This window comes from Paramisgurnus dabryanus, chromosome 23 (genome assembly GCF_030506205.2).
Source record: "Paramisgurnus dabryanus chromosome 23, PD_genome_1.1, whole genome shotgun sequence".
NCBI lineage: Eukaryota > Metazoa > Chordata > Actinopteri > Cypriniformes > Cobitidae > Paramisgurnus > Paramisgurnus dabryanus.
Window position 1 is genome coordinate 22,101,269 of NC_133359.1, and position 12,569 is coordinate 22,113,837.

The following is a 12,569-nucleotide window of genomic DNA, read 5'->3' on the forward strand; positions in this document are numbered from 1 at the left end:
CCAGAAGGGCAGGCGTTTTCCCTGGGCCAAGGCTCATTTAAAATGGATTTTGGCAAAGTGGAAAACTGTTTTGTGGTCAGACGAATCAAAATTTGAAGTTCTTTTTGGAAAACTGGGATGCCATTTCATCCAGACTAAAGAAGACAATGACAACCCAAGTTGTTATTAGCGCTCATTTCAGAAACCTGCATCTCTGATGGTTTGGGGTGGCATGAGTGCGTGTGGCATGGGCAGCTTACACATCTGGAAAGGCACCATCAATGCTGAAAGGTTTATCCAAGTTCTAGATACATATGATCCCATTCAGACGTCGTCTCTTTCAGGGAAGACCTTGCATTTTCCAACATGACAATGCCAGACCACATAGTGCATCAATTACAACATCAAGACTGCATAGAAGAAGGATCTGAGTACTGAAATGGCCAGCCTGCAGTCCAGATCTGTCACCCACAGAAAACATTCAGCACATCATAAAGAGGAAGATGCGACAAAGAAGACCTCAGACTGAGATGACCAGATTCTTAAAATGAAAACCGGGGACATTTCCTAGTTAAATGGTCAAAATATCATTAAAATCTCATTTGTTTTTATCTATGAATTACAAAATGGGGACAAAATGTTTTTTGAAACTTTACTTCTTTTAATGTTGCGGGTTCACTGCAAAAACTACTTACTTCTTACTTAATAGTATTTTTGTCATATTTTCAGTTCAAATATAAAAACAATCTTAAATCAAGATGCATTTTCTTGATAAGCAAAATCCCCTAAGAAAAATCTAGCTTTAAGAAAAAAAATGTAAGTGAATTTGTGCTTAAAACATACAAAAAAAGTTGTGAACTTGAATTAAGTTGTAGTAGATTCTTTTTTTTTGCTTGTTTTAAGCACAGATTTGATATTTCGGTCTAAAAATTAGACTTATATTCTTAGGTCATTTTGCCCATCAAGAAAATGAATATTGACTTAAGAATTTTTTTATATTTGTACTAAAAACAAAAGCAAAATACTAATAAGAAAGTCATTTTTTGCAGTGTTTCTAATTCAATTAAATTCTGTCTCCTAAAAATCTTTTTTTTTTTTTTCGTTTTTTTACAAGAGACATACCCTATCATCAAAAATGACTTCTAATGTACTACTTCAGCCGGTTTCATAACATTGTAAACGTGAAGAACAGAAGGAATAATGCAAGATGTAAACATATTTAGCCTACACAAAACAAATGCTCCGTAACATACTGTGATCAGTTCACTTCATTGGTTTATTACTTTAATTTAACTTGAGTAGTTAGTACCTTAAGCCCCCATAACTTTAACTGTTTTCATATCTTATGATAACTTGATTGATGTTAATGACGCTTTCTCATGTGTCTCGTAGTAAATTCTTCATTGCGAAATCAGTGTGAAGTAGAATTATATATGAAGTAGCTCGCGGCCCCCTCTGCTGGTAAAATAATCATTACATAATTGCTCCGGTCTGGTACTACAAACGCTATGTTGATCGGGTTTTTCAGTGTATTTGCTGGTTGTTTTGGACATGCTGTAAAACGGGGACATTTCCGGGGACAGCTTTAGTCGGGGACAGAACACCAAAAAACGGGACTGTCCCCGGAAAACAGGGACGTCTGGTCACCTTACCTTAGACAGTTGAGCAACTAGAAGCCTGATTTAGACAAGAATGGGACAACATTCCTATTCCTAAACACTGATCCTCCTCCAGCTGTTCCTTATATGTACATTTAACTTTTCCGGCCTCTTATTGCTACCTGTCCCAGCTTTTTTTGGAATGTGTAGCTCTCATGAAATCCAAAATGAGCCAATATTTGGCATGACATTTCAAAATGTCTCACTTTCAACATTTGATATGTTATCTATATTCTATTGTGAATAAGAAATAAGTTTATGAGATTTGTAAATTATTCCATTCCTTTTTTACTCACAATTTCTACAGTGTCCCAACTTTTTCTGATTTGGGGTTGTAGTTGATCATAAATCGGTTTGTAGTTGATCATAAATCAGTTTGTTGTTGATCATAAATCTGTTTGTAGCTGATCATCAATCTGCAGTTAATCAGGACTCTGTAGTTGATCATAAATCTGTTTGTAGTTGATCATAAATCTGTTTGTAGATGATCGTTAATTTGTTTGTAGTTGATCATCAATCTGCAGTTAATCATGGATCTGTAGTTGATCATAAATCTTTTTGTAGTTGATTAATCTGTTTGTAGGTTATTGTAAATCTGTTTATAGTTTATTATAAATCTGTTTGTAGTTGATCATAAATCTCTTTGTAGTTGATCATTAATCTGTTTGTAGTTGATCATTAATCTGTTTGTAGTTGATCATGAATCTGTTTGCAGTTGATTCATGAATCTGTAGTTGATCATAAATCTTTTTGTAGTTGATCATAAATCTGCTTGTAGTTGATCATAAAAATGTTTTAGTTGATCATCAATCTGCAGTTAATTATGAATATGTAGTTGATGATAAAATATTTGTAGTTGATCATTAATCTGTTTGTAGTTGATCATTAATTTTTTGTAGGTGATTATAAATCTGTTTGTAGTTGATCATAAATTGTTTGTAGTTGATCATAAATTGTTTGTAGTTGATCATCAATCTGCAGTTAATCATGGATCTGTAGTTGATCATAAATCTTTTTGTAGTTGATTAATCTGTTTGTAGGTTATTGTAAATCTGTTTATAGTTTATTATAAATCTGTTTGTAGTTGATCATTAATCTGTTTGTAGTTGATCATTAATCTGTTTGCAGTTGATTCATGAATCTGTAGTTGATCATAAATCTTTTTGTAGTTGATCATAAATCTGCTTGTAGTTGATCATAAAAATGTTTTAGTTGATCATCAATCTGCAGTTAATTATGAATATGTAGTTGATGATAAAATATTTGTAGTTGATCATTAATCTGTTTGTAGTTGATCATTAATTTTTTGTAGGTGATTATAAATCTGTTTGTAGTTGATCATAAATTGTTTGTAGTTGATCATCAATCTGCAGTTAATCATGGATCTGTAGTTGATCATAAATCTTTTTGTAGTTGATTAATCTGTTTGTAGGTTATTGTAAATCTGTTTATAGTTTATTATAAATCTGTTTGTAGTTGATCATTAATCTGTTTGTAGTTGATCATAAATCTTTTTGTAGTTGATTAATCTGTTTGTAGGTTATTGTAAATCTGTTTATAGTTTATTATAAATCTGTTTGTAGTTGATCATTAATCTGTTTGTAGTTGATCATTAATCTGTTTGCAGTTGATTCATGAATCTGTAGTTGATCATAAATCTTTTTGTAGTTGATCATAAATCTGCTTGTAGTTGATCATAAAAATGTTTTAGTTGATCATCAATCTGCAGTTAATTATGAATATGTAGTTGATGATAAAATATTTGTAGTTGATCATTAATCTGTTTGTAGTTGATCATTAATTTTTTGTAGGTGATTATAAATCTGTTTGTAGTTGATCATAAATTGTTTGTAGTTGATCATCAATCTGCAGTTAATCATGGATCTGTAGTTGATCATAAATCTTTTTGTAGTTGATTAATTCGTTTGTAGATTATTGTAAATCTGTTAATAGTTTATTATAAATCTGTTTGTAGTTGATCATTAATCTGTTTGTTATTGATCATGAATCTGTTTGTATTTGATCATGAATCTGTTTGCAGTTGATTCATGAATCTGTAGTTGATCATAAATCTGTTTGTAGTTGATCATAAATCTGTTTGTAGATGATCGTTAATCTGTTTGTAGTTGATCATCAATCTGCAGTTAATCATGGATCTGTAGTTGATCATAAATCTTTTTGTAGTTGATTAATCTGTTTGTAGGTTATTGTAAATCTTTTTGTAGTTGATCATAAATCTGCTTGTAGTTGATCATAAAAATGTTTTAGTTGATCATCAATCTGCAGTTAATTATGAATATGTAGTTGATGATAAAATATTTGTAGTTGATCATTAATCTGTTTGTAGTTGATCATTAATTTTTTGTAGGTGATTATAAATCTGTTTGTAGTTGATCATAAATTGTTTGTAGTTGATCATCAATCTGCAGTTAATCATGGATCTGTAGTTGATCATAAATCTTTTTGTAGTTGATTAATCTGTTTGTAGGTTATTGTAAATCTGTTTATAGTTTATTATAAATCTGTTTGTAGTTGATCATTAATCTGTTTGTAGTTGATCATTAATCTGTTTGCAGTTGATTCATGAATCTGTAGTTGATCATAAATCTTTTTGTAGTTGATCATAAATCTGCTTGTAGTTGATCATAAAAATGTTTTAGTTGATCATCAATCTGCAGTTAATCATGGATCTGTAGTTGATCATAAATCTTTTTGTAGTTGATTAATCTGTTTGTAGGTTATTGTAAATCTGTTTATAGTTTATTATAAATCTGTTTGTAGTTGATCATTAATCTGTTTGTAGTTGATCATTAATCTGTTTGTTATTGATCATGAATCTGTTTGTATTTGATCATGAATCTGTTTGCAGTTGATTCATGAATCTGTAGTTGATCATAAATCTGTTTGTAGTTGATCATAAATCTGTTTGTAGATTATCGTTAATCTGTTTGTAGTTGATCATCAATCTGCAGTTAATCATGGATCTGTAGTTGATCATAAATCTTTTTGTAGTTGATTAATCTGTTTGTAGGTTATTGTAAATCTTTTTGTAGTTGATCATAAATCTGCTTGTAGTTGATCATAAAAATGTTTTAGTTGATCATCAATCTGCAGTTAATTATGAATATGTAGTTGATGATAAAATATTTGTAGTTGATCATTAATCTGTTTGTAGTTGATCATTAATTTTTTGTAGGTGATTATAAATCTGTTTGTAGTTGATCATAAATTGTTTGTAGTTGATCATCAATCTGCAGTTAATCATGGATCTGTAGTTGATCATAAATCTTTTTGTAGTTGATTAATCTGTTTGTAGGTTATTGTAAATCTGTTTATAGTTTATTATAAATCTGTTTGTAGTTGATCATTAATCTGTTTGTAGTTGATCATTAATCTGTTTGCAGTTGATTCATGAATCTGTAGTTGATCATAAATCTTTTTGTAGTTGATCATAAATCTGCTTGTAGTTGATCATAAAAATGTTTTAGTTGATCATCAATCTGCAGTTAATTATGAATATGTAGTTGATGATAAAATATTTGTAGTTGATCATTAATCTGTTTGTAGTTGATCATTAATTTTTTGTAGGTGATTATAAATCTGTTTGTAGTTGATCATAAATTGTTTGTAGTTGATCATCAATCTGCAGTTAATCATGGATCTGTAGTTGATCATAAATCTTTTTGTAGTTGATTAATCTGTTTGTAGGTTATTGTAAATCTGTTTATAGTTTATTATAAATCTGTTTGTAGTTGATCATTAATCTGTTTGTAGTTGATCATTAATCTGTTTGCAGTTGATTCATGAATCTGTAGTTGATCATAAATCTTTTTGTAGTTGATCATAAATCTGCTTGTAGTTGATCATAAAAATGTTTTAGTTGATCATCAATCTGCAGTTAATTATGAATATGTAGTTGATGATAAAATATTTGTAGTTGATCATTAATCTGTTTGTAGTTGATCATTAATTTTTTGTAGGTGATTATAAATCTGTTTGTAGTTGATCATAAATTGTTTGTAGTTGATCATCAATCTGCAGTTAATCATGGATCTGTAGTTGATCATAAATCTTTTTGTAGTTGATTAATCTGTTTGTAGGTTATTGTAAATCTGTTTATAGTTTATTATAAATCTGTTTGTAGTTGATCATTAATCTGTTTGTAGTTGATCATTAATCTGTTTGTAATTGATCATGAATCTGTTTGTATTTGATCATGAATCTGTTTGCAGTTGATTCATGATCTGTAGTTGATCATGAATCTGTTTGTAGTTGATTCATGAATCTGTAGTTGATCATAAATCTGTTTTAAGTTGATTGATTAGGAATCTGTTAATAGTGTTTCATAAATGTGTTCATCTGAATTGATCTTAGTCTCCAAGATTATGTGTAGCCACACTTTAGATAGTGTTTGTAAACTGAACAAAATAATGAACGCAACACTTTGTGGTCAGCCTAAGGCACACCTGTGCAATAATCATGTTGTCTAATCGGCATCTTGATTTTGCACACCTGTGAGATGGATGGATGGATTATCTCGGCAAAGGAGAAGTGCTCACTAACACAAGATTTAAACCGATTTGTGAATAATATTTGAGAGACATAAGCATTTTGTGTACATAGATCTTCAAGTTCAGCTCATGAAAAAAGTGTTTATAATTTTGTTCAGTGTATAACCTTGGGTCCTCTTGGCTTTACTATAGCCACGACCCCCACACTTAGACAGGAAAAGACTAATCACCATGTATAATGTGTTCAATGTGTTGAATTGTTGCTACATTATGTTAGCAATGCAAAGGTCATGTGTCGACCCCCCGGGAATACACATAATGATAAAAAATTTATAGATGGCAAACACTATAAGTCGCTTTGGATAAATGCATAAATGTAAACAACAGTTTACTTCCTTGACATTTGTTTTTATTTTAAGGACAATCTTTGTATTTTGTGTACATTTTTTCCTCACCTTTTTGTGAGGATTTTGATTGGCTGGCAGCTACTGTGGTCAGGTCAGCAGGAAGCCCAACATACACACCTCCATAGTTCCTGTAAAATATACAGTTTGAATGCACACAAACAAAACATTGACTATGCTGATTCAGTTTCATCATACTGTTTTATACTAGCAGCTGTTTAACATTAATGCAATGAATGTACCTTCGTTTCTCATCATCTGGTGAAGGTTCTTCTGTCCTGTATCAGGAGAGCAAAGATTCAGATCATTTCTTTCACTGCTACATCAGTCAAATATTTTGGCATTTACAGTTGCTATCTGGTGACTTTGCTAGTGAACTGAGCTGCATCATGCTTTGGGTTGGGGTCGGACAATGATTGTTGATTGTTTAGCATGAGTTTGGGCCCTCAGGGGTCTATGTGCACCACAAACAATTTGCTGGAACAAGCTAGTGATTCTCCAATGTGAATGAGGTATTCTTAAAATATAAAATGATAAAACCACTTACACATCTTTGACAGCCTCTGCAGGACCTGCAGGAAATAGAAGAGATGATTTCAATGTTTCTTACTGCACTGTTTGTTGTAAATAAGGACCAACATCATGAACAGAACAGATGAAAATGATAGATATGACCAGAAGCACTGTTTGGTCCTGTATAGCTCAATGGTAGAGCATTGTGTTAGCAGCACAAAAGGGAACACACAGCTGATTACAAAATATATACTTTGTAATATACTGTAAGATGCTGTAATAAAAGCCGTCGCTCGGTACAGAGCAAGGGATCGAGAGGGTACGTAAGACTGTATAAACGAGTGAATGTAGGGGGGTGCCGACCCAGTGGTGGTTTTAAAGGTCAGGAGCAGAGATTTGAATTTGATGCGAGTTACTATATGAAGCCACTGTAACCTAACCAAACACATACATGTAAATGTACAACATGGTCCTAATGTAATGTTAATGTACAGTTTTGTACAAAATAATAGCAGTGCAACATCAGTAACCTAATAAACCACTATTATTAGTATAATATTAGTAATATTTCTGCATTGGAAATTATTTACTTACAGACGTAGTAGTGTAATAGAAAAACAAAAGACTCATTGGTTATGCTATCCACACTACTTATTCTGAGTTATAGACTCATTTATTGAAAGTGGCGTGATTAAAATAATAGCAGTGTAAAGTTTAATTAGAAAATGAGCTAATTTTGTGAACATAAAACACCTTTTAATGATTTATTAAGAAAGAGGGGAAGCAAATGTTTCATCCATTGTAAAAAAAAAAAGACATCTGAATTTCTAAGTAAAATGGACCGTTTCATCATTGCTCCGAGGAACAATGAAATTTGATTAAAAATTTGATTTGAGAGGGGAAAACATATAAAGAGATGCAGCAAAGTTTAGGATGCTCAGTTACAATAATCTCAAATACTTAAAAAGGGCAACAAAAACCTACAGCACATGAAAAAAAAACAAGCAACTACTTTTAAAACAAATTGAAGAATAGTCAGGACGGCAAAGATTCAGCCTTTCGTCACCTCTAGAAAGATCAAAGATGATCTAAAATGATTTGTAAGTACTGTGACAGTCAGATAAACGTCAGATAAAAGCTAAGCTGTTTGCAAGAAGCTCCTGTGATGTGCAGAATCACATCAACACATTAACTGGCCCAAAGAAACATGGTGTAACATTTTGTGGCCTGATTAGAGTCAAATTCTTCTTTTGAGGTCTAGTGGTTATCGACAGAACCTCAGATGACCACCGGGTACTGAATTTAAGTCACATTACACTGTAAAGACGTGATACATGATAACCCATACAGCAAGAAAAATAAATTTCTCTGGTTAAAAATACACTCACCTAAAGGATTATCAGGAACACCATACTAATAATGTGTTTGACCCCTTTTCGCCTTCAGAACTGCCTTAATTCTACGTGGCATTGATTCAACAAGGTGCTGAAATGTTGGCCCATATTGATAGGATTGCATCTTGCAGTTGATGGAGATTTGTGGGATGCACATCCAGGGCACGAAGCTCCCGTTCCACCACATCCCAAAGATGCTCTATTGGGTTGAGATCTGGTGACTGTGGGGGCCAATTTAGTACAGTGAACTCATTGTCATGTTCATGAAACCAATTTGAAATAATTCAAACTTTGTGGAATGGTGCATTATCCTGCTGGAAGTAGCCATCAGAGGATGGGTACATGGTAAGGGATGGACATGGTCAGAAACAATACTTAAGTAGGCCGGGGCATTTAAATGATGCCCAGTTGGCACTAAGGGGCTTAAAGTGTGCCAAGAAAACATCCCCCACAACATAACACCACCCCCACCAGCCTGCACAGTGGTAACAAGGCATGATGGATCCATGTTCTCATTCAGTTTACGCCAAATTCTGACTCTACCATCTGAATGTCTCAACAGAAATCGATACTCATCAGACCAGGCAACATTTTTCATGTCTTTAACTGTCCAATTTTGGTGAACTCGTGCAAATTGTAGTCTCTTTTACCTATTTGTAGTGGAGATGAGTGGTACCAGGTGGGGTCTTCTGCTTTTTCAGCTCATCCGCCTCAAGTTTGTGCGTGTTGTGGCTTCACAAATGCTTTGCTGCATACCTCGGTTGTAACGAGTTTCAAAGTTGCTCTTCTATCAGCTTGAATCGGTCGGCCCATTCTCCTCTGACCTCTAGCATCAACAAGGCATTTTCGCACAGGACTGCCGCATACTGGATGGTTTTCCCTTTTCACACCATTCTTTGTAAAACCTAGAAATGGTTGTGCGTGAAAATCCCAGTAACTGAGAAGATTGAGAAATACTCAGACCGGCCTGTCTGGCACCAACAACCATGCCACACTCAAAATTGCTTAAATCACCTTTCTTTCCCATTCTGACATTCAGTTTGGAGTTCAGGAGATTATCTTGACCAGGACCACACACCTAAATGCATTGAAGCACCTGCCATGTGATTGGTTGATTAGAAAATTGCATTAATGAGAAATTGAACAGGTGTTCCAAGTAATCCTTTAGGTGAGTGTATATCTATATTTTGTAGAATGTTATGCTCAATTTATTAATTTATTTATTTGGAAATATATTTAGTTTTAACCTTCATATATCAACATACTATATTTCAAAATTTGTTTTAAGGGGAAGCAAATACATTACATTTGCCTTAATATATTTTAAATATAAAAAAGTTAATTTTATATGTTTTTGAAGTTGAAAATATATCTCATTTTAACGTTTTTAAAACTGTTATACTTACAGGTTCGTAACATAAAGTTTTTTTTCCAATGCTACGTGAATAATTTCCTTGGATTTAAATATATGGTGGACTAAATATATTTTTATGCTTTAATATTTACTTTTAACTTATTAAAATATACAATAAAAAGGCCAAAAATATATTGGCGAAAAATATATTTTTTAAACATATTCCAAAATATATTTCGGCAAATATATTTTTTGGCCTTTTTTCTATATTATATATATATATATATATATATTTTTTTTTTTTTGCTATATGGGAATGCTTAAATCATGGTATTGGAATGTTTTTCATACTACCGTGTTGGAACTATTTTTCATATACAAGGCAAATTGGATTATTTTGAATACATCAGAATACTTGAAGAGATGATTTTGCCCTTTGCAGAAGAGGAAATGCCTCTAAAATGTCTCTAAACAATACAACAACCCAAAAACACAAGCAAGAGTGCAAAATCTTGGTTCAATTGAGGTTATGGAGTGCCCAGTTCAATCCTCTCATCTTTATCCTATTGAAAATGTGTGGGGTGACATTAAAAATGCAGTTTCTGAAGCAAAACCTAAAATTTGACAGAAACTTTGGATCTTGGGCTGAAAAATCAGTTTCTAGGTGCCAGAAGTTGATTGACTTGATTTGATACAGATGTGCAGCAGTTATCAACAACATTGGTTATGCAACTAAATATTAGTAATTCAATAGCTTAGAGTGAAGTTAAATATTAAGTGATTAAAGTCTAAAGCAGTGGTCTCCAACAACTTCCCTTTAATGTTTTCAATATAGTTGAAATAAGGAAATAAAATCTGTTTATAACATTTCTGCACTTTTTTCACTTTTATTATTACACTGCTATGTTTTTATGCAAAAAATGATGCAAACACAACAAATATGACCACTTTAAATCCAGAAACAATCCAGCTCTGATTGTACTGATACAGAAAATCATAAGAGGTCAGTTTTCAGTCGTCTATTCAGTTTTTTGTCAAAACCACTGCAGTTTAGTTCTCGGGTTACAATTGTTTACTTGTGTAGTGACCCATTATTTACCCTTTAAAGCACAGTAACCTTTAACAGTATGATCTCTCTCTCTCTCCACACACACGCCTGCAGCCTTTGCTTTGACAGGACAAAACTCATTTAAGCATGTTAAGGCTCTTTGTTTTGCTCTTAAAGATCCATTATAGACCAACATACAACTAGATAATAATTTCATTGGTTAAGATTTCTGTGTAAGATGCCGAGCTAAAGCTATAAAACCAGGTTAAGGACCTTTTCCACCTTAAAAGAAGACTCTTTGTGGATCCTTTATAATGCTTTCTGAGCAAAAAAGATGATCTAAGCAAATAAATGTACCTCTAGGATAGAGCAGCATGTATGTTACTGGTTTGACAGATGTGAGAAGTTTAGATTTTTTACTTCAACGTTTGCTTTAGAGAAAAAAATCAGGAGACGAGAGGAGGCTTTTTTGTCAGAAGAAACATCTGAGAAGCAGGAGACAGCTGAAGTCTCAGTTTGATCTCATTGCTGCTGATTCAGTTTTTATTTGAAACGCTCACACATGCTCTCTCTTTATTGAGTGAATCAGCACAGATCTGACCTGAATACACATTAGACATACGTGACAGTATGTCAACAACTGTACCGGAGAGACTGTAATAAACATCTCCACTGCTGCACCCTGAGATTCTTCACCTCTAAAACAACATTCCTCCACACATCTGTCTATCGCTGTGCTCGGTTTACACGAGATGGAGATTCAAGGTCCTAGCAAGGCACAAGACTTCCCTTTCACTCTTTCAGGAAGATTACAGGGTGCACTAATTTACTATACTATACAAGTAGAGATATTTAGGGACCTTAAGTCAAAAAATAGTCCATTGATAAAAAGGCTGTGATTCACACTTACAAGCACTCACCTCCCGCTGTTGTGCTGGTAGCTGAAGAATTTCCACATCCCATTTTGGCATGAACACAGCTTCTCGCTTTCTGTAGCGTGATGCTTTAATGGGGAAAAACGAGAAGGATGAATTAATGAAGGACAGCTTTGGATCTGATGAGCTCCCTGGAATGCTTTCCAATGGAGCCTGGATCATTCTGTAGTGAGAGAGAGAGAGAGAGAGAGAGAGAGAGAGAGAGAGAGATGCTTGACCCTCACATGATTCGCTGCTCTCCTCCACCCTGACAGTTGCCATGGAAACATGGATGAGGGGGGCTTTGGCCTACCTCCAGTTTCACAGGCTGAGTTTGCAGGGAAAAAACAATTTTGTCATTTCAAACCTGTCTCCTATTATGTTTTCTGTGTAACAGTTTTTGTTGTATGACTCCATTTCATAATAATCAGATCTGCTCCAAATAACATTATAGTAGGAAAGTAGCCAGTATAGTCCAGCAGGCGGCGCCGTTAGATAAAAATCAGCAAGTTTTGAGAAAAACTAAATATTGTATCATTTTTCATATCATATATATTATTTATATTTTATATTTAATAACAACACATTTTTTTTAATAAATATATGTGTTCACATATCAGAAGAATGCACGGTCTGATAAAAAATCCTCAAGATTAAATAAGTCGCTTTTAATAAAAGCCTCTGCCAATTCACAAACGATTCACGGTTTATTTTCGATTCATTTACGATTTTATTTACGCTGTCTTGAGTTTATTCATGATGCATTTTCTCGTCATAATACAAACGACTACATT

At 33.2% G+C, this 12,569-nt stretch overlaps 1 protein-coding gene across 2 annotated transcripts; it reads right to left on the reverse strand.

Moving 5' to 3' along the window:
* Positions 1-6,263: 6,263 nt before the first annotated feature.
* On the reverse strand, positions 6,264-11,992 carry LOC135781755 (overexpressed in colon carcinoma 1 protein). Of its 2 annotated transcripts, none has more exons than XM_065292327.2 (4): positions 11,772-11,992; positions 7,100-7,124; positions 6,795-6,830; positions 6,264-6,683 (listed from the first exon to the last, which is right to left on the reverse strand). In XM_065292327.2, the coding sequence occupies exons 1-4, from the start codon at positions 11,956-11,958 to the stop codon at positions 6,563-6,565; spliced, it is 369 nt and encodes a 122-aa protein (XP_065148399.1). In that variant the 5' UTR covers positions 11,959-11,992; the 3' UTR covers positions 6,264-6,562. The 2 variants fall into 2 exon arrangements, with proteins under 2 accessions (XP_065148399.1, XP_065148400.1); XM_065292328.2 differs by having other exon boundaries at positions 11,782-11,989.
* Between the last annotated feature and the right edge of the window lie 577 nt (positions 11,993-12,569).